A 23539-nucleotide genomic window follows, 5' to 3' on the forward strand; every position below is an offset into this window, starting at 1 on the left:
GTAGTGATTCACACACATAGAGCACATAGAAGATCAAACACAGAAAAAAGCATTTAACATGCTACTTGAGAAACTACGGTAGTAAAATAAACGATTTTAAGAAATTTCGAGATTAAAGTTGACATTTCGTGCTTTTTTCCCACTGTGTGCCTATGTTTTTTGTCTGTACCCTAATACGCTTTCATATGACACTCAGACGGTGGGCTACAACTCGCCTTTTCACAGCGACTTTGATATGTGATTTCTTTTTTATTTCAGGCACTGTGCGACTTTGTGAATTTGATCTTTCGAGTTTTTCCGACACTCTGTCACTCGATCAACTTTCTTTTGTTGATTATACCACTGTTTAAACCAACAAATAGTACGTTTTTCCTTTGCCTCCACTTGGTATTCGCTGAAATTCTTATATTTTCCCCTGTGCTTTTCACATTGTCTTTTCTCAGAAGGCTATTTATATTGATTTGCATATTCAAAGAGGCGTAATTCTGGGAGGAGTTGGGGCGGGACAGAAGGCGCGTGCACGTGCGTTACTTTTCACGCAAATCAGGATTTATGTAGTGGAAGAACGTGAAAGTATGCGTGCGCACAGATTCCTGCATCTGGATTTTTCTGTGCGTACGCACAATCCCGCTTTTGTGCTTACGCCATGTTATAGTGTGAGTTCTACGCACGGCGTTATACATGGGGCCTCAAGCATTAGTATGTGGTTGTATTCCCTTTGTGACCTTTCATACCTTTATATCTTTTGAGGTCAATGGACTCCTGTGCTGCACACCAGGCAGCTTTTTCACGTTTTTAGGACAGTGCTTGTGTTTAGCTCGTTTCAAATTGTTGCCTTGGTTCTCAGTGGTGTTCTGATTGGAGCTTTGACTGAGTCAATTAAAACTCTTAACTTCTAACTGTGCAACATTGCCCTATTGAAAGGTGAATCTTCTCCCAATCTTTATGTTTTTTTGTAGACTAGGACAAGCACCCTTGCTATGTTTGCTAGTACAGTGCTCCAATGATTTTCCTCCAACACCAGCAAGTTACTCCTTCCCTGTGGATGAGATGCATCCCCATAGCATGAAACAGCTTCCACCATACTTGACTAGAAAAAAAAAGTGAGTGAAAGTGAGCTCAAGAGAGAGAAGAGAGGGACAGGGTGGATGGAGTGAGCCTTGTGCAGGTTACTAGAGAGATGAGAGAGAGTGAAATGTAATCCAACTCTGATTAGAGGTCTGGAAGTGTATTTTATTGATTTTATTAAAATCAAATAACATTTCATACAAGCATGTCAAGTTTAACAAAACTAGGTTCGAAACACATCAACCCCCATGCTCAGCAAGTTTTAGTAACAGTGAAGGCAGAAGGTGACTGGTGAGAAGGAAGGAAGAGTCCGGAGGGAAGCATAATAGCGGCACTGTGTGCAAAACCAAGAGAAGCTGCTGCTGTGTGCAGGGCTTCAGGTAATGGTGGTCCAATGGCCGTGGGCAAATTCTGAGAAGGGCTGAAATTTCTGTCAGTACCCAGGCTTTCAATGAAGAAGTCTTTGTTTTATTTGTTTCGTTGCATGCTCAATAATCCGGGTTAGGAAATTCTAGAAAGTTGGTTCTGTTCATCTGGACATATTGGAAAAAAACTATGCTTCATCACTCATCCAAGTGACTTCCTCAGTCTCAGTTGACTGTACTGTAGGTATCTCAAACCTTATAAACAGTACCTTTGCATAATGACCGAAACTAGCACCATTGACTAACAATGGACTGTGTGATCAACGATATGCAAATTGACCATTGATCAATGGCCTTGAGTACCATTCACAGAGAGTTGGGGAATGGCTGCAATCACAGCATTGTAAGATGGTGAAAGCTGTACCCTTAGGCCCCCTCCTCGGTTCAGAGATGGTCATTCCTTTTCACGTAAATGGCCTCCTTGACTCCTCGCTCAAACCAGCGTTCCTCCCTGTCCAGGATGTGCACATCTTCATCACTGAAAGAGTGACCACTGTCATGTAGGTGTAAATAGACTGCGGAGTCCTGGCCTGACGAGGTAGCTCTTTGTGTTGTGCCATCCGCTTCGCCAGTGGTTTTTTGGTTTCCCCGATGTATGATTCATGCCAATCCTCTTGGCACTTAACTGCATAAACTATATTATTCTGTCTGTGCCGGGGCACCCGATCCTTAGGGTGGACCAATTTTTGCCGTAGCGTGTTTTGGGGTTTGAAAGCCACTGAGACCTGGGGCCTCATGTATAACGCCGTGCGTAGAACTCACACTATAACATGGCGTAAGCACAAAAGCGGGATTGTGCGTACGCACAGAAAAATCCAGATGCAGGAATCTGTGCGCACGCATACTTTCACGTTCTTCCACTACATAAATCCCGATTTGCGTGAAAAGTAACGCACGTGCACGCGCCTTCTGTCCCGCCCCAACTCCTCGCAGAATTACTCCTCTGAATATGCAAATCAATATAAATAGTCTTCTGTGAAAAGACAATGGGAAAAGCACGGGAGAAAATATAAGAATTTCAGCGAATACCAAGTGGAGGCAAAGGAAAAACGTACTATTTGTTGGTTTAAACAGTGGTATAATCAACAAAAGGAAGCTGATCGAGTGACAGAGTGTCGGAGAAACTCGAAGGCTCAACTTCACAAAGTCGCACAGTGCCCGAAATAAAAAAGAAATCACATATCAAAGTCGCCGTGAAAAAGCGAGTCGTAGCCCACCGTCTGAGTGTCATATGAAAGCTTATTAGGGTACAGACAAAAAAAAAGGCACACAGTGGGGAAAAAAGCACGAAATGTCAACTTTAATCTCGAAATTTCCACTTTAATCACGTAGTTTATTTTACCATTAAAGTAGAACATCATGAACTTCATCTTAAAATCGTTTAATTTACTAGTTTCTCAAATCCCATTGTAACTAAAGTGGCATGTTAAATGCTTTGTTCTGTATTTGATCTTCTATGTGCTCTGTGTGTGTGAATCACTACCTGCTTTTTAAACGGGCTTTCTCTTTCTCCGACAGGACACATAATCCATTACATTCTTGATATTACAGCTCTCTGAATAATTAAAATACAAGATGTATACGTGATATCTTTTTCATGATGATAGGAATGAAAGCATGTTATTAAACATGGGAACACGGTGGCGCAGTGCTTGTTCATGTCTCACGCAAGAGGTTTGCTGCGCCATGCGCAACCTTCGATGTAATAATTTATCACAGCAGTACTGTCTCTTTCAAACGTACTAACCTCCAATTCCTGTCCTTACTTTTCTTTCTCCAAAAACTCAATCGCCACACAATAAGCTATGTAATAGACGTGAAGCCATCTGTAAGCTTAGAACTTCGATTCTTCAAAACTTTTAAGGAACATTGACATATCTTAGTAGTACGTGTTTAATTATTCTATCCGTCTATCTTTCCAGTGTCGCGTCAGCACCAGCAAGAATACAGCACAAGGCAGGAACAATTACTGAACTAGCTAGCGCTGCGGCACCGTGTCCTCACATGTTTAATTATTAACAATACAGATTATTTAAATGAAGTTAAAGTTTTATCTGTATAATATAATCAACATGTTTTGCTGCATTTCGTCTTAGAAATGAATACCGTCATCACATGTAAATACGCGCTTTATAAAGTGGCGCAGGTTGTGCAATATTATAACTGTAGTGCAAGTTTACAGTGGGGTAATTGTACTTATAAGTCCAAACATTTCTACAAGGACCACTTGATGGACTGATTTAGTGCGTTTAGAGTTCTTGGGATTAAACTGTTTCTAAACCGCGAAGTCCGTACAGGGACTAAAGCGTTTGCTGTGGCTCAGGCAGCATCTGCTTCATGCTGTGTACCGATAATTCTCTTTCCAATCAGCTGCTGCTGTGATTTCCCACTCAGATACAGTGATATAAATACTCTGAGTGGTGCAGTGAGAGTAATGTGGAAAAAGATGATCTGCTGTGGCAACCCTTAACGGGATCAGCTGAAAGAAGATGCAGTGAGAGTTACAACGCTAAAGCAGTTATGGTATTATGAATACTATGGCTATTCCCTGGACCATTATATTGCTACAGGTTAATTACAATCAGATGCATTACACTAATAAACAATATGCAGTTAATTTCAGTGTATTTATAAAGCCGCGCCAGGAATGTGGGTCTAAGAAAGAAAGGGTGATCACACAGGAACAGTAGCACTGCTTTGACGCTGGGTGCCGCCAGTCTGCAAAACCGGGCGGATAAATTGCGTACGCAAAGAAATGAGTTACCGTGGAAATGTGCGTGGCTTTACGCCAAGTTTATGTTTTATACATCGCGATTTGAGCGTGGAAAGGTTCGTACGCAACATTTCTGTGCGTACGCACCGTTTATACATGAGGCCCCTGGACATGGCAGCTGCCTATTGTGCACACAAACACACACACAAGGACCAATTTAACAATGCCAATTTACCTAATGTCATGTCTTTGGACTGTGGGAAGAAACTGGAGCACCTGGAGGAAACCCACGGGAACAGACCCAAGACACGAACCCTGGTCTCCTTATTGTGAGGCAGCAGTGCTGCCACTACACCACCATGCCAGCCGTGACTTAACATCTCTGATGAAACTGAAAATTGTTATAGGAACCTGTGTGCATTGTTAACTATTGTATATGAATCCAGTAATCACTTACTAAATTTTCACTTAAATTTTCTTCAGAACAGTTTTCTTAGAATAATATAAAACTGTAATCTAATTCAGTTTTCATTATCCTGGGTTCACTTCAAAATGTTTCAGAATATAATATGTACCTCCTCCATTGGCTGAATACTACTTTAACTTCAGCAGCCAACCCTGGAGAACTTGAATGTGTAAGTTTCCTATTGTCATTGTTTCGTCCTTGAAACTAAAATCCAATTTTTCTTCTTTTTTGCCTTGAAAGAAAATACAAATAAAAATTTGATTAGTTAAGTGTTAATAATAATAGAAACCATGTTCATATTATAAAAAAACTGCATCTAAATTTTCAAAATTAAACACTGAACAACTAATTTGAGTGTGTTCCACACCGATTTTATAAGCAAAAACATACAGTATAGGGCACCATCCTATAGCATCACCCCAAAACACTGTACAAACACAGGACAGTCGCATAATGAATTACTGATGAAGGATATTAAATCAGTAGACTTGTGGTTTGTAGTCCAAACGTTTAACCACTAAGCTACATGTTCTGTCCAAACAGACAATTTTTCATACTACCTTTTGTTAGTGCCCTACAATAATCTGCTAACCTGTCGAAGGTTGGTCTCTGTTCCATGCTCCTTACTTTCACAACAGATTGCAGTCTCCATGACCCTGACTTAGAGCTAGGGAGTTTGATCATTTATTCATAGACCTTTTCATAGTAAACATTATCCCAAGGCACTATACAAATACAGAATTATTTAATAATTGTTAACATATTTATTTTACATTTAGAATGCTTGTAACTCACTCAGGATCACACAGAAAATAAGTCATACTGTCCATGTTTTTGTGGCATACTGCATAATTAATGCACTATAATTATAGTGTATACTGAAGATATGCCTAATTGTAGAACACTGTCATTGATAAAGTCCATTCTAGCCTGAACATTTATGACAAATATCCAACAAAAGTTTACAATGTTAGATGTTTTAGTCAAAATAAAAAGGAATGTCTGCAACTTACTCTGTGATTAATTTGAAATGTCATTCCACTTGCTACTGCAGCGCCAAGGAGTATTTAAAACACCATTCTATTATTGAATTTTTCCTAGAGGTGGAATCACTGACCAATATTCACAGACCGGTAAAATTTTATACAGTCACAATGCTGCTGTTAAAAGCACTGTTAGTCGAGGGGTTTCATTAATTGTGAGTTCTGCTAAAGGACAAGTGTGACTCATTGATGTGCCTCTCTCTAGGCCAATAAGAGTAGTCACACTGTCACTGCTTTAGTTATCTGATGAACTCATTCAGCCAGTAAGCTTGCAACTGAGCTCTCAGCAACCAAGTGATTGGATACTAAAACCTCACAACGTTACTGATGTTGTAGGACAGGGGTTCCCAACCAGGGGTAAATATCATCTATGCAGGGGGTAAATTTGCTGTAAAAGCTAAAGTCGCAAAGATCTCAATTAGTTCCAAAAGACTTGCTCTTCCAGCAACTGTGCCAAGAATATCCTAAATCGTAGGTGAAAAACAAGAAAAGCGTCTCAATAATTGATATGTTCTTATTGACTCAGGGTGTTTTGTTCTGGTATACCAGTATCTTCTCATCATTAGTTTATTTTAAATAAGTGATATAGCATTATTATGTGCTTTTATTATTGTTACTTAAACTTAAAATAAAATAAAAAATGTTAAAAACAGTAGAGTAATTTAAAATTTCACCTTTATCGATCACTTTATTATGGTAGAAGTATAACTCAAATTCTGTGGTGGGCTGGTGCCCTGCCCGGGGTTTGTTTCCTGCCTTACACCCTGTGTTGGCTGGGATTGGCTCCAGCAGACCCTCATGACCCAGTCGTTAGGATACAGCGGGTTGGATAATGGATGGATGGATAATGGATGGATGGATATAACTCAAATTACTGAACAAGAAAGGAAGACAGGTGGTAAATGTTTTTTGAAAAGTTGCCACGTGGTAAACAGTGTGAAAAAAGCTGAAAACACTTGCTATAGGTTATTCAAAATTGTGTGTATGTATGTTGGGTTTGAAAAAGTCTAACCGTCAATCGCAAAACTATACAGAAAGAGGTGTGTTTAGGTTTGTTCTCTATTACAAGGCTGACAGTCAAATCACTGAAGATGAAATATAGATCAATAACTCTGAAGTGGCAATCAAATGACAGCCAAAAATGCATGGCATCATCTACTCGTAACCTCTGCTCAGAAGAAGTTGGTTATTTCTACAGCTGGGAGAGCCATGGGCATTGCAATTTTGGATGCAGACGGAGTTATATTGATAGATATTATGCCACATGATCAACCATGTAGCAAATACATCTAGTTATCCTTCAAGTATGTTCAAATGATTCTATAATAAATTGCTAGCAATAGAAAATTGTGCTACAAAACTTTCTGGGGAACTCCAGAAGTAAAACCACTTGTTGACTACAATTTAATGTGAGGAAGACTCACCAGTGACCACACAGTCAAAATAGATGATATTAATAAAACTGTTTCAGCAGTCTCTTCATACAGGATAAGTACCTGATGCCTGGATAATTGCGAAAGTGACTCCTGTCCACAAAATAGATCCCAGTGATTAAGGACCAACAGTACCTACCTCTTTCACACGTAACATTATTCACACTATAGTCACAACTACTTGTATAACAATATAAATAGAAGATAACATGGGTTTATGAGTTGAAAACCCTATTAACCAAAATGTTAGACATCTTTGAACAGTCAGCAGGAGAAGTGAATGGAAGCAAAGCGTACAATGTAATGTACAGAGACGGTTTTCTAGTGAGGATTACACAGAGGGTGGAAGCCATCGTAATTAGAAGTAATTTACAAAACTAATTTACCAGAGGAATAGAATTCTGATAACAAAGGAATGCTGCTTATGGGATTAGGTCATTAGTGGAGTCTCTCAGTGATCTGATCCCTTTCTGTGGAAGAATAATTTTAGGGTAACATGACATTCATCTTAATGAAATATCACAAGGGCTTAATAATTGTCAGAAACATGTTCAGGCACACCAGGAAACCAAATAAAGGTCAAGTGAACAACAAAATGTACACTGAAATATAAGAATTAGTTTAGAAAAAATACTGAGATGGTCAATTAAATAATGTACCACAAGAAAGGTTGATGTAATATACAAAACGTACTGAAAGAGGATGACTAAGAAATCAGCAGATGTCCTATAAACGAGAATGGACAATTGTTATATGCACAGAAAGTTCAAGGGTGGTGGCACAACTCAAAAGGTATAAGACGAACCAGAATCTATATACTGTATATAATTCACTAAGCCAGGAGACAAGTAGCCGACCATGGAAAGCACGCCGGAAGGGGCGTGGAGACAAGTAGCCGACCATGGAAAGCACGCCGGTAGGGGCGTGGATTATATAATTCACTAAGCCAGGAGACAAGTAGCCGACCACGGAAAGCACGTCGGAAGGGGCGTGGATTCACTAAACCGCCGACAAGTAAGACGCCAATGGCGCACGCAGGAAGGAGCCACGCCCACCAACTCTTAGACCATTGGATACGACGAAAAAATCAGTCACGCCCACCAACTCGGACGCGACGCCTCGAAAAACATGCCGTCATTTCTGTTTGTCTGTGCCACATTCCACTTGCAGCTCTGAGCTACGTTGACTTTTCATTAGTCAACCTCAGTGCGTGCCTGACTCCACTACTGTCAGTCGCCCGATTAAAAATGGCCTTTTCAATGTGAGCTATGGACCCGCTATACCACAGGAACACATTGCCTTCAAGCCTGCTCTCGCTCACTCTAACGTACCGGCTTTCTCTCTCTCTCCTCACTCACACACTGCACAGGGGAGAAATGCCCGAAGCACGAGTCTACACTGTGAGTGCGATGATTATTTATTTAAAAATGGGCTTTTGAAGGGGAACTGTGGACCCGCTATACCACAGGATCACCTGTGACATTGCCTTCACATTGTTTTCCTTTTATTTATAATCCTGTTGAACAGATCAGACACCCAGGCAAACAACACTGAATAATCAATAGCTCCAACTACTTTGCCCGCCCCCACTCCTCACCTGAGTCGGTTTCGTCTCTGTTCAGCAGTGTTTGCCAAACTCGGTCCTGGTGAACCCCTGTGGCTGCAGGGTTTTGTTCCAACCAGATTCCTAATCATTAATGCCGGTGAAACTCATCCGGGATAAATCGGTTTTTCAAACGCAGCCGTGTAGCAGATTAGTCTAGCAAGATGTAATAATCCCAGATGAATGCGCGCCCTCGCGCTGACTGAAAAGCCAATATATATTGAGTCTACAAAACATGATCACCAAGTCTTTGATAGGCTGAGTGAGTGGGTGTTAGTTAGTTAATTAGCAACTCGAAGGATTAAAAAACATTGAAAAAGCGGCGCGGATTGGTTTGCAGCGTGTAAAACAGTTTGTCACGGATAATTTGCTGTCCACACAGGGACGAACCGGGAAGTGAACCCACAATCTTCCACTGTCTCCTTACTGCAAAGCAGCCCTACTACTACACCGCCACAAGGCAGTTAAACAATGCACCGGGCCACATGTTCATTTTTTCCCCTGTGCTTAAAAGACATTAAAAAACTGTTTCTCAACTGTGACTCCCGAACAACTCAGTATGCGAAAAGCGGCCAGAATCGCAAACAACAATCAAAACTCTACGTGACTCACAGGTAGTGATGGGCCGTTCTATACTAAGGTTTCGACACTATGTTGAGCTTTCGAAGCACTGCAGATTTGCAGAATACTTGATCGAATAATGACATCTGTGATTTAAGGATTTCACATTTTCTTTCTCAAATGTGCTTACCTATATCATGGCAAAGTACAGGGATAAACCTTTATTTTCTGTCTACTCCGTTTTAATTAAGACAGACCAAACAAAACATTTACGGCTATTAAATGTGATCTCAAGAAAAGATCAGGGTTAATTATAATACTAATAACAGGAGCGATTATAATGATACAGTGCAAAAGTAAATACTAATTGAAAGAGCCGGGAAAGCATGAGGTGAGGCGTCTTATTTTGTTTAACTCTTGCTATCGTATAGTGCATTCTGCCCGTCGGCATTAGTTATATTTATATTTTTTAGACATCAGACACTAGAAGCTACTGACGAACCCTTCTCTTCGTTGTCAGTCTGTAGCTACGAAAAAATAAAAGCAATACGACTTTTAACAGACGTCATTGAAGTGTATCATAAGTTTCTGTAACGTTAATGAAAATGGCCAGAAGGTGTCACGTGACAGGTGAGTGTCAAATGCTTCGAAGCTTCGATACGATTTCCGACACAATTGCTTCAAACGTGTTGATGCTTCGCGAGGCTTCACCCCGCCCATCACTACTCACAACTTACTGAACGACAAATCAGCAGACTAGCATGACGAATGGGGCGTAATGGGCGTCCTTCCCCTCTCCGGATTTTTCAAATGTTAATTTTTTCCCTGTGCTTAAAAATCATTAAAAAAGCGGCCTGATTATGCGGCGTATGGTACGCCGCGGGTTGGCTAGTATAATATAAAAGACTTTTATTTTATGTAAATCATTTGGGCGTAAACCAATGAACCAACCGTAGTAAAATGTATGCACTGACTGATACTGTATGTAAATTCAACAGTTTATAAAATGAACCTCAGCTATTCTTTGTTTCTCTGACCAGGCTGTAACAAACTGCTTTTGATGAATGCTCCCTCCAAGGCATTTTGCTAAAGAGTAATTAAAAGATTCAATTAACAGCTTTTCTCCTGCCTGATTACTGAATTATCCTGTTAGAGGATGTTTCTTTCTTTAATAAGATGTTAAATTTCTACCACATTTCTAATGTAGATTAACAACATTAATTCTGATATAGGGAGTAATTTCTGGTATATCAAATACACGTAAAAAAAGTACAAAGTTCAATAAACAAACAAAAAAGGAACGTTAACTATAAATACAAGATGGGCTACACTAATTTACAGAAAGCAACCTCTTAACAGTGTTATTGCTCAGAAGCAATTCAAAAGTAAAACTAAAAGCAATACTTTTAAAATTATGTAATATATAGTAAATCAGAACATATTGTTTGAACCCTATGATGAAGTCAGATATCATCTAGAGTTCTGGTTTGAGTTCTGGACAACATGCTACAAAAAATATAAAGTAGCTCTAGAACCTGTGCAAAGAAAGCAGACAATTGCACCACTGGGATAAAAGGTATGTTCGATTCTAACAGACTCAAAACATATCTGTTTTAGACTTAAGGAAAGAAGGCTATGTGGAGAACTAATCCAGGTCTTTAGAACCCCTAGAGTCATTAATGATGCTGGAGCAGATTAATTATTTCACTTAAATAGTGAATGCATACTTGAGCACACCAGTGAAAATTAAAGGGCAGTGAATTAAAACTAGAAAGCTCATAACAACATGAGAATGTAGTTGAAGCCTTGAAATTTCTGGGTTAAGACTTTAAGACATCTTAGCTATTAGCTAACCAATGTGCTTGATGAACTGAATGTTTTCTGCCCAATTGACAACAAGCCTTACAAACAGCCTATGGTCAAAATAATTATCAATTTAATTTGGAAATTACTATACATCCTTGTTTGACCTTTGTCATTCATTCAGGTGTTCTGGACTAATAGTCTAATTCAAGGAGGGTACCTTACCTGGACACTGTACTGTCACTGATACAGGCTTGTCCATTAAGCCCATTATCCAAACTCTTTCTACAGTTAAACATGAAATCATCTTCCCCATTTCATCAACAGGTCTGCAAAAACAAAAGCAGGAAACTGAAATTTTACACAGCAATCTAGATACCCAATTTTATTTCAGTCTGAACATGTATACTTTGGGAATCAAAAAAAAATGCAGACAACCAGACAGGAACAAACAAATAGTGCATCTTTTGAAAAGGTTTTTTTTATTCATTTTGTAAGGCTGATTTTAAATAATAATAATAATAATAATAAATTTTATTTATATTGCACTTTATATTTTAGCAATCCCAAAGTGCTACAGAGTAAAAATAGAATAATAAAATAAAAAAAAACAGAGGAGTCTATAAAATACTTTAACAAAATGACTTTCTAAAAAGATGAGTTTTTAGGTTTCGCTTAAAGGCCTCAGTCGACTGTGGGGCTCTCAGGTAATCAGGGAGGGCATTCCACAGCCTCGGCGCCACCGAGGAAAACGCCCTGTCACCCATGCTGCTGAGCTTAGTTCTGGGGACTTGAAGAGTGTTAGTGAGTACAGAGCGGAGGGAACGTAAGGAGTTATGAGGGGTAAGGAGTTCCTGTAGATAAAGAGGGGCATGTCCATAAATGCACTGATGGGTAAGAAGGGAGACCTTGTACTCTATTCTGAATGAAACAGGGAGCCAGTGAAGGTTTTTCAGGATTGGGGTGATGTGATCATACTTTCGCACCCTCATCAGGATCCTGGCAGCGCTGTTCTGAATATACTGGAGTCTCTGGATACTCTTGCCAGGAATCCCAATGAGGAGTGCATTACAGTAATCCAGCCTGGAAGAGACAAAGGCATGGACGAGTTTCTCTGCATCTGCCAGGGTGAGTAATGGGCGGAGTTTGTCGATGTTCTTGAGATGGTAAAAAGATGACTTACAGAGATATTTGATGTGGGTGTCAAAAGTAAGTTGGGAGTCCATTCTAACACCCAAATTAGTAACAGAATACTAACAGAATAATACTGTGTTTTGGTTTAAAAAAATAATAATAATAATATTCATTGTGAAAAATAAGCAGTAATGAAGAAAATGAAGCAAATTCCAATTTATGGTAATTTATTTAAAATTTGACACTCAATTTAAATGTAACCTTTTGGGCTAATCGTCAGTGTCCTGTAAAGTTCTGAAAATTTCCAAAATGTGATACATAAAGAGACAAAGAGACAGCACTACTCTGATCTGGTTACTTCAGTTTAGTTTAGTTTAACCTGAAAAGGGCTACAGGAATACAGAAAAAGATAATAAGTTAGACTATTTAATAACAACTGCGTGTTGCTAGAAGAAAAAAAAACATAAAATAAAGATAAAGTTGTGAAAGTACTAATAAAACCATATTTACCGTATATGAGTACAACTTGTTCAACAAAAACAATCCAGGCGAGTTTAAAAAACAAATGTTTGAGGTATTCCCCAGTAACTGGCCTGTCTGGACTACCAATGGGGGCTGTGTGTGTGTGTGTGTGCGTGCGTGTGTGTGTGTGTGTGTGCGTGTGTGTGTGTGAGAGAGAGATGGAGACTACTTGGGAAAAACTGCTGGTATCCCTTTGGTACACTAAAGCTTAACCTGGGACTACTACTAGTTCAAGGTGTCCCTTGAAAACCCTTTAGTTTGGTAGATGGCTACAAATGAATGAAGCTTGTACAGTGCCCTGAACACAGCTACATGACATAGATACCAGAATCCACTAGTGGGAACGCTAGCTTGGGTTTCAATAGACATAGAGAGACTTGACATTGAAGTAACTACAGAGGAAGTATGAGTTCTCCAGTAGAGGAAAGGTAGCAAAAGAGCAAGAGGTGAGGGAGACACATGAGAGTGCAAAGTATGCAGTATTTGGAAGTGGTCAAGCCAACTTATTTGGTGGGAGAGAGACAGAGAGAGAGAGAGAGATGGACTCCAGAAGAAATCCTTAAGAAGAATTCTCAGATGGGCATACAGATGTCAAACATTATTTTTTATATTTGTTAACCAACAACAAAAACAGGAAAGAAAAAGCAAGAATACATATTAAATTACCTGGCTTTTAGCACATTGTTTAAGAAGACAAACTTCCAATGGCAGTACTGTTTTTCTGTTTTGTAACTGAATGAATAGCCATCATCTATGTAGAGCTCTCCTTCAGCAAAACCCTGTGAAGTATGAAATGTTACTAGTCATGCATAATTATATTTAGGATTTTCATGGTTTGGCCTCAGTGCAAGTTAAACTTGACTGTGGAAGCCAAAATGAAAGGCTCCTTGTGATCGTGCATATATTCAAACATTTTTCCATTAAGTATAAAACAGGAAAGTTCTATTTTAGTTATTTGGCTTGATCCACTTGTTATCATCATCAGCTCTGCACCTTATAGCATGTATGCATTTTAAATAGACATTTGATTTGTAAATCGGGCAGTAATCAGTAAGTTGGTCAGTGTGTGTATTTTGAGAATGTCCATCTTTTGAAAATGTGCATATATTACTCTTTCAGATGAAGTTGCCATATGCTTTAATAGTGACAAATTTTGGTAGTGAAAGAAAATGTACCTGAGTAAGCTGAAAAGACAAGCAACTAAGCAAAAAGTAATAAAGAAATAACACTTTACTAGCTTTTCAGACCCAGGCAGAAGTAAAAGACTTTTCAGTACCTTAGAATCAAGTGCTATGCTCAGAGAGAATGCCGTTTGGGTCTGGCTGGCTGTGGTCATGCCTGCCTCAGTTTTTCTTGGAATAACAGTGCCACCTCTCTGGAATACTGGGACCTTAGAATGGTTAAAACACATAGATTTTAGCTTAATGATACTGATATTTTGGAAGAATCCAACAATAAAACACAAAAAGTATTCATCTTCTCCCTTTGTTTGTCTGGTGTGTTAGCCTAAAAAACAAGACATTTGAAGCTATCAGATAGGCAGGATAAGTGTACCAAAAGTGAGTGAAAACAAACTTCAAATTACACCCTGATACCAAAAGTATAAGCAATGATCAAAATTCAGTAAAGCCAAAACACAACCATATTGATGAACAATACCAAATAAGAACACATTAGATGAAAGCTATTAGTATTAATATCTTCCTCAATGATAATTAATTCAAAATTTAATATATGAAAAGAAATATAGACAAATTTAACATTCAATATTATTTGAAATATTCACAATTTAACTGCTAAGGATTTAGAACTTCATAAAGCTTAGTACACACCCAGAATGCATATCTTTGCTCTAAATACCAGTTAAAAGGACAAAGGAAAAAAAAAAGTGACCTCTGCCCTCTGTGGTATTTTCCTTTCAATGGAAATGGCCTATAACTCAAACATTAAGCGTACACGCATTCATCTATCCATTTTCCAACCCACTTACCCAAATCAGGGTATTGGGAAGTAGGTTCTTATCCAGGTAAAACTGTTTTCAACACAGCTGGATAGGAGGCCACACCATTCTCATACATATACTGTACTCACACTGGACAATTTAGACTCCCCAATTTACCTAATATGCTGGTCTCTGAGAGGGCGGCACGGTGGTGTAGTGGGTAGCGCTGCTGCCTCGCAGTTGGGAGACCTGGGGACCTGGGTTTGCTTCCCGGGTCCTCCCTGTGTGGAGTTTGCATGTTCTCCCCGTGTCTGCGTGGGTTTCCTCCGGGCGCTCCGGTTTCCTCCCACTGTCCAAAGACATGCAGGGTAGGTGGAATGGCGATTCTAAATTGGCCCTAGTGTGTGCTTGGTGTGTTTGTGTGTGTCCTGCGGTGGGTTGGCACCCTGCCCGGGATTGGTTCCTGCCTTGTGCCCTGTGTTGGCTGGGATTGGCTCCAGCAGACCCCCGTGACCCTGTGTTCGGATTCAGCGGGTTGGAAAATGGATGGATGGTCTCTGAGATGTGGGATAAAATGTAAAACTGATCTATTCCATAATTTCTTTAAAAATTAATAAAGATGAGATGTAAAGTTCAACTAAACTATAAGCAACTCTTTTACAAGAAGTTAAACTTTTTTTCTCATCAGTTTGCATTATGAGGCACAAACTGCGCATCTAAGCAGTACTGTATATTGGTGCCAATGAGTTTTGTACCAGTAGATACAAATCAATTAACACATATGAAATAGCTTGTGTTAACAGTGATACTTCATGTTTCTTGATGGTGTCTGAAATGACAGGCATCTGGTCACATCACAAACATCTGAAGATATAAAATCTTATTTGACCAATTCTCAAAACTGGATAGTAGACAAATTAGTTGATTGAACAAAGCCCGAGTCTTAAACTGAGCTTCCTTGACTCTCTGGGGACACAACATACTCCGTAAATACCTCAGTGAGCACAATCTGCTCTATTCAGATTTCCAATAATTTTTTCCTTACACAGCGTTTCATTCTGTATTAACTTCCAGAGCACCTTTGTTTTGATTTTGTACTGATTCAGTTAACAGTACAGTGATCCCTCGCTATATCGCGCTTCGCCTTTTGCGGCTTCACTCTATCGCGGATTTTATATGTAAGCATATTTAAATATATATCGCGGATTTTTTGCTGGTTTGCGGATTTCTGAGGACAATGGGTCTTTTAATTTCTGGTATATGCTTCCTCAGTTGGTTTGCCCAGTTGATTTCATACAAGGGACGCTATTGGCAGATGGCTGAGAAGCTACCCAAATTACTATTCTCTCTCTCTTGCGCTGACTTTCTCTGATCCTGACGTAGGGGGTGTGAGCAGGGGGGCTGTTCGCACACCTAGACGATACGGACGCTCGTCTAAAAATGCTGAAAGATTATCTTCACGTTGCTACCTTCTGTGTGCAGCTGCTTCCTGAAGCGACATGCTGCATGGTGCTTCGCATACTTAAAAGCTCAAAGGGCACGTATTGATTTTTGATGTTTGTTTTTCTCTATCTCTCTCTCTCTCTCTCTGCTCCTGACGGAGGGGGTGTGAGCTGCCGCCTTCAACAGCTTTGTACTGGCGGTGCTTCGCATACTTAAAAGCCAAACAGCCCTATTGATTTGTTTGCTTTACTCTGTCTTTCTGACAGACTCTGCTCCTGACGAGCACTCCTTTGAAGAGGAAGATATGTTTGCATTCTTTTAATTGTGAGACAGAACTGTCATCTCTGTCTTGTCATGGAGCACAGTTTAAACTTTTGAAAAAGAGACAAATGTTTGTTTGCAGTGTTTGAATAACGTTCCTGTCTCTCTACAACCTCCTGTGTTTCTGCGCAAATCTGTGACCTAAGCATGACAATATAAAAATAACCATATAAACATATGGTTTCTACTTCGCGGATTTTCTTATTTCGCGGGTGGCTCTGGAACGCAACCCCCGTGATGGAGGAGGGATTACTGTACCTCAAACAGACTAGTCTAGCAGAGAAAGTGTAGTCTAATATGCTTAGATGCAGGAAATGTTATAATCACTATATTTTTAAAATATTCAGAGGAATGATTTGAAAGAATTCCACTCTGCAGACGGAATCAGTTGGACTGTCAAGTACTATTTTGGTTGGTTTACTTCATGCTATTTAAAATTATTTTCCATACTTGCAGAAATCTGATGACAGTACTTTTTCACTCATTTCCGAAGTAAAACAGCATCCATCAAGATCAACTTGGACAGTTTTTTTGTTTCTTTAAATTAAGAGGTACTGGTCATGAAACATTAACTTTCATTTAAAAGTTGATGAGACTCATCTCTCTTTATGAATGGACCTTTGTTCTTCAATGATGGCATTCACTGACTGCTTAAGTAAAGTAAAACATTGGATGTCTGCTCTTTTATTTGTTAATTATATTGTTCTCTGTGCACTTCTAATTGACCCAAGGGGACTGGAGCCGCAGTTATTCATGTGGGCAATCAAACAAGTCAGGTACCAGTTTATACACTGTATTTGAGGTCTTACCTGGCCTTAGCCAGACTGTTGGAATACTGACTACATTTTGCAAGTTCTTGTTCTTAGTGTCCCATTTTTGATTTTGTATAGGATTACTTAATGTATCTTCTTGAGAGGATGCTTGTGCATGTTTAAGTCAATTTATTATTCTCTGTTGATTTTTTTGTAAAGATATACTGCCTTGCAGTTGATGTATTTCTGTTGTCACATACTGTACGTGTGCGTCAACAGCTCTGGTAAGTTTGCAAATACCATCTTGGGAGGAGAGGAGACACGATCACTAACAGTATTTTCTGCTTCTCCAAGAAGTCAGCAGAACAGGAGACACAGTCCAAACCATAACAGGCTGCATCAGTTCCTCCCTTCTTGAACCGGGGCCTATAAATTTGTAAGGCTGGAATTAGGAAGGCTATCTTTTGAGCCTAGACAGGTAAAAAGAGACAAAGATCTCGCCACTTAAACCAGTTTATTTTGTAGAAAAACATCTACAGGACAGCATACACTCAATTACATTTTGTTTTGGGCTTTTTTTATTTTGAAAATATCAATTAAAAAGGGGAACTGTTGTCTTGGCATCCCAACAGTTGCACCAGTGCCCAGAAACTTTATCACATGGTCTTGTGAGTTGATTTGTTCTTAGTTTAATTAATTTTGTGGCTATTCAAGTCTATTTAATCTTTATTCCATATGAATTATTTTAATATATAATTATGGGTTTTAGTACTCCTTTCACAGCTTCCCTTCTAACTAGCCAGCAAATCATAACAACATCTAGTCTTAGCTTAACCTATTCTTAAGTTACAAAGAGATATTTTCTGCCTTATATCCATTGCTGCTGGAAGAAGTTTCATTCTCTGTGACCCTGCACTAGACTGATTGAATTTGCTAATATGGTAGGTATACAGAGACACACACACAACTATTAATGTGCATACAGCTCAGTGTTTTGTTGTTATTTTCCTTTTTGTTTTTACTGTATTACAAACATATAGAGTGCTCTCAGCTTTTTCATAGAAGACAACTGTTTAAGAAAAAACTCAAAATGAATCGCCCTATTTGCTGAAACTGGAAGATGAATAGCACTCTTTTGCCACTCTTTGTTTCCATTTGACATCAGAAAGGCCTCTACAATGTTAGATAAAATAGTACAGCCTATCCATAATAAACTAATGGCTGCTTTGTTATAAACCCAAAAAAGAGGACACATGAAGAAAAAGATTAGACTTAAGGGATGAAGAGATGTACATCAACTACCCTAGCTTGAAGTTATTCCGTGTCTCCAAATCAGTGGCATATGATAGACTGAATTGGCATTTTTATAACTGTTGTTAATTTGGGAAATACAATTTCATGCATACAACCAGTTTAAAGGTTTTCTCTGCTTAAGTCACTTAGCCTGCCATAAGATTTGCCTATCCTCTTTAATAAAATCCCTGTATGCGTCCATGTGTGTGTGTCTTCTGGTGAAGTGCGCATGCGCGGGGCACTCTTTAATAAAGGACATCATTGCTGGGGAGAGTGCTGATTGGGTACTCGAGGCCGCGCATATAAAATCCGCTGCTGGGGAGACGCCACACATACAATAATCAGCTGCACGCCAGCACAGATTAAAATACTTGCTGGGGAACTGCACAGTAATTGCTGGAGAGACGCCAGAGCCACGATTATCAGCTGCACGCCACACATTACATCAGTTCCTGGAGAGACTCTGCTGATTGCCCACTGTTGTGACAGAAAGTTAAACGCAAATTATGGACAAGGCGGAAGTACAGGGAAGGGCGAAATGAGTGGCAGAGTCACCGGCCTCTAGCAGATGCTTCAAAGGCCGCCTGACGCGTCACACAAGACAGAGAGGGTGTGACATATAAAATATTGCGCGGCCGATCCCATCAGATTTCGGTAAATGAGGTAACACCTAAAACATAAGGCATGAAAAATCCAATCAGGTACTGAGATGTGGAGACCAGCTTCCCCAAAGAGGTGGGATTAGTGTTTGTTGTTGTGCAAATGTTCATTCTGAGGATGTCAGATTTGCGATTAGGAAGCTTGGCCTGGTAAAGTGTCAGTCGTTGAAGGGGTTTTCCTAAATATATGAATTTTCATGATATTACAATAGGATGACTTTTAAAAGTAGATTTATTTTCGCGCACATAAAATCCGTTGCTGGGGAGACGCCACACATACAATAATCAGCTGCACGCCAGCACAGATTAAAATACTTGCTGGGGAACTGCACAGTACTTGCTGGAGAGACGCCACAGCAAGCTAAAATAAAGAGGCAGGATAGGAGATCTTCAAACAGACACAACACATCAATCAACAGCCACAGAGGAGAGGATAAATGTAATATTAATTATACTTACTGTATTGTCATATACGTTTCTATTTTATTTTTATTATTATTTTACTTTAGGCTTCTTGCAAAAATATTTTTGACAAAAAAATTAAGACAAGAAACAGAATGAGGTCAAGGTCCCTTGCCATTTAATATAGACTGTTCCTACTAATGTTTATGCACTACTGTTCTAATGCCCGTTATTGTAACGGGCTTAATGTCTAGTAAGATAATAATACTACAATGGTGTCTACTATTACTGTTTTCTTATTTATTGCCTTATTTAACATTGTTTAACCCTTACAATGCCTTTGGGTGAAATTTGACCCATTTTTGTTTCAATAAGGTACACAAGTTAAATATCCCATGATTTGCACAGCTTTTACAATTTTATTTATGTCACCATGTCTTTTGGGTCAATTTTGATTTTAATGGATTCCTCTGCATTTATGACAGTTTATTCACAACCCATAAAATAAAACCAAGAGCAAATGCAACTTTTGCAGCTCATAGATGTTAAATTAAGGCTTTTAACAAAAAGCTGTTAACTATACAAAAAGTCACAAACATTTACTAAGTCGCATTTTATACAGCTGCCACACATTTTGAACAATGCTTTACAGAGTTATCAAGCATCTGTCAGAAGGAAGGAAATATCAGCTGAGAGGGCACCAATTTATTATAGAGAAGACTCTTACAACAACATACTGTACACTCACATTTTCAGGAATAAGTTAGATCTATGAATCAACCAAAAATACAATAGTACAGGTTGTAGAATGAAACTGGAGCCCATAAAGATAAAACGCACAGGCACAGGAATAACATGTAATCTCCATACCAACAATGACTCAGCTGAAACTAAAGTCATGCTCCACAAGCAAGATTAAGCATTGCACCAAATATTGCCCTGATAGTAATTATCTTATCAAAAAACTATTCTAAAAGTTGGATGACTTTTGTTTCTTCTGTCTTTACACTAACAAAATAAACAATTCGATTGGAATTACTCACACTTTCCAGATTAACTGAGACACATATGTTTTGATCTCCTTCAAACCTCTGGTAAGTACGGACATCATACCATCTCTGCAAGAGAACAAAAGCAATGTGTATGTATAACTATTTTTATATCAGTTCTCATCTGGTATAAATGGGCCAGCATGACTGTGTGCTTGAAATCAAAATGAGTATTCCATAACCTTATCCAAAAGAATTTAAATCATTATAATCAACCTACCATTAACAGTAAATGGCAGAAGAAGGCTAACCTCCCTGAATTAGAGGCTAGCACATTCTCTCTACAGAATTTAAATTCACTATCATCTTCAGTTAAATAGATCAAAACACAGTTTCACTATGACACTAACATGTGTAAAAATTGTGTCAAAGGGAGTGTAAAACATTAAGACTGAATTTTTATCTTATGTAGAGCCTCCCCCAATATTTTTGTCTCTCAGCTTCCATGTTGTAATCATTTCCAAACAGCATGAGTTAAGTATAACGCATTCTCTCACAATCTCCCTGCAAGTGTGAGATCAATCCATGGCAGTGAGGAACTGGGAGATTTATTTTTAATAGATAAATTTATTCTTTTTTTGCTGCTAAAATACATTAAAAAAAATTAGCTTGAATCTGATTAATTAATGTTGGTTAGAAGTTAACATAAGATAACAATTCTTGCAGCCCCTCTTAATGCAACTCTAGGTCCAGTCTCTCACACACACACCTATAACCACATTCAAGCAGGGTCAATTTGGAGTTGTCTAAAAAGCAAAAATGCATAATTTTGGGATATGAGATGAAAACTTGGGGACCAGGAGAAAACATTTTACAGAAACTGGAAGAAGGTACAATTTTCACAAAGCCAGCAACTGAGAATGAGATTTGAAATTAGAATGCTGCATTCATGAGGAAACAGCACTAACCAAAGCAATATACCACTATGCTACCCTGATAAGGGCTGTTTAGTCCCTGTACGATCGGTGCCAGAGCTTGGTCCGCATTGCCGGCAGTAAGTCGAACCCATTCCCAGTGAGAGTTGGATTCCGCCAGGGCTGCCCTTTGTCACCGATTCTGTTCATAACTTTTATGGACAGAATTTCTAGGCGCAGCCAGGGCGTTGAGGGGGTCCGGTTTGGTGGACTCAGGATTGGGTCACTGCTTTTTACAGATGATGTTGTCCTGTTTGCTTCATCAGGCCGTGATCTTCAGCTCTCTCTGGATCGGTTTGCAGCCGAGTGTGAAGCGGCTGGGATGGGAATCAGCACCTCCAAATCTGAGACCATGGTCCTCAGCTGTAAAAGGGTGGAGTGCCCTCTCAGGGTTGGTAGCGAGATCCTGCCCCAAGTGGAGGAGTTCAAGTATCTCAGGATCTTGTTCATGAGTGAGGGAAGAATGGAGCGTGAGATCGACATGCGGATCGGTACGGCATCCGCAGTAATGCGGGCTCTGCATTGGTCTGTCGTGGTGAAAAAGGAGCTGAGCCGCAAGGCGAAGCTCTCAATTTACCAGTCGATCTATGTTCCTACCCTCACCTATGGTCATGAGCTATGGGTAGTGACCGAAAGAACGAGATCGCGAATACAAGCGGCTGAAATGAGTTTCCTCCGCAGGGTGTCTGGGCTTTCCCTTAAAGATAGGGTGAGAAGCTCAATCATCTGGGAGGGGCTCAGAGTAGAGCCGCTGCTCCTCTGCATCGAGAGGAGTCAGATGAGGTGGCTCGAGCATCTGATCAGGATGCCTCCTGGACGCCTCCCTGGTGAGGTGTTCCGGGCACGTCTAACCGGGAGGAGGCCCCGGGGAAGACCCAGGACACACTGGAGGGACTATGTCTCCCGGCTGGCCTGGGAACGCCTCAGGATTCTCCTGGAAGAGGTAGAAGAAGTGGCCAGGGAGAGGGAAGTCTGGGCATCTCTGCTCAAGCTGCTGCCCCCGCGACCTTGGATAAGCGGAAGAGGATGGATGGATGGATGGCTACCTGATTACCATGTAAAATTTGAAATGCAACTTTACTTCCAAAAGGACTAATAAAATCAGAAAAATAAGAGGAGATACTTTCTGAAAAAGATAAAGATAAGCCAAAACTGGATGAATACATAATGTACTCCTAACATTGGTGCAGTTCTTCGCAGGAATTGCAATGGTCCAAACCTATATGCAGATATGGAAAAATAAGCTCCTACCCACCTGCCTTTCCAATATCAGCAACATGCAAAATTTGGTAATCTTACTACATGAAAATATGAATGAAATTGATTAGAGAGCATAAAATAGGTGTGTTGATTCTCTGCTAGGAGTATATGAAGTTAGAAGCTTATAAAACACATGGTGCTTGTATATGAACTTTTGGTTGTAATCTAACTGTATAACGGTGCTGCATCTGTGACAAAAGCAGGAGGCAATACTTTGAATCTTTCCAAGAATCCTTTTCCTGGCTCTTCCAGATGCCTTCAAGGGGCTCAGAACTCAACAGATGTGAAATGTTATTGACAATAAAAATACGATAATTGTATTATCTTATTTTTACCATATCTTATTATCTTAATTTTTACAGCAGTTTTCCCACAGTGCAAGTTCACAAAGAAAGCTTTCTTGAGCTTGTTTGAAGAACAATGACAAATACAAACTAGTTCAAACCTAATCATTGTAATTCTGTAAAGTGCTATGTCAAACATCATACTGAATAGAATTAATCCACAAGGTTCTATATGCATCACACACACTGTTTTAATTAATCAGCATTTCACTAATAATATGTGTAAGTACAAGAGGAAACAGTGACATGTTCTTGGGGGTGGGAAGTGGTTTGGTTTATTGATTTCTAGAGTGGGACATTGGGCGACAGTTATGTGGTTGATGTGTCTGGGGTCATATAAGGCGTCTTGCCAAGACTCAGATGTGATTTCAATCTCCAGCATTTGTACC

At 39.5% G+C, this 23539-nt stretch overlaps 1 protein-coding gene across 1 annotated transcript in view; it reads right to left on the reverse strand.

Annotated features, from left to right (window-relative positions):
- Positions 1-4268: 4268 nt before the first annotated feature.
- The window catches only part of ganc (glucosidase, alpha; neutral C), a 124604-nt gene continuing 105333 nt past the window's right edge, over positions 4269-23539 (reverse strand). Inside the window, exons 20-24 of the mRNA XM_028822299.2 lie at positions 20627-20701; positions 14048-14161; positions 13438-13550; positions 11341-11444; positions 4269-4904 (exon numbers count right to left, since the gene is read on the reverse strand). Coding sequence (XP_028678132.2) covers positions 4801-4904; positions 11341-11444; positions 13438-13550; positions 14048-14161; positions 20627-20701 — 510 coding nt within the window. The 3' untranslated portion in view covers positions 4269-4800. The remainder of the gene's footprint in view (positions 4905-11340; positions 11445-13437; positions 13551-14047; positions 14162-20626; positions 20702-23539) is intronic.

The sequence above is a fragment of the Erpetoichthys calabaricus genome, chromosome 16 (genome assembly GCF_900747795.2).
Source record: "Erpetoichthys calabaricus chromosome 16, fErpCal1.3, whole genome shotgun sequence".
NCBI classification, from domain to species: Eukaryota; Metazoa; Chordata; class Cladistia; order Polypteriformes; family Polypteridae; genus Erpetoichthys; species Erpetoichthys calabaricus.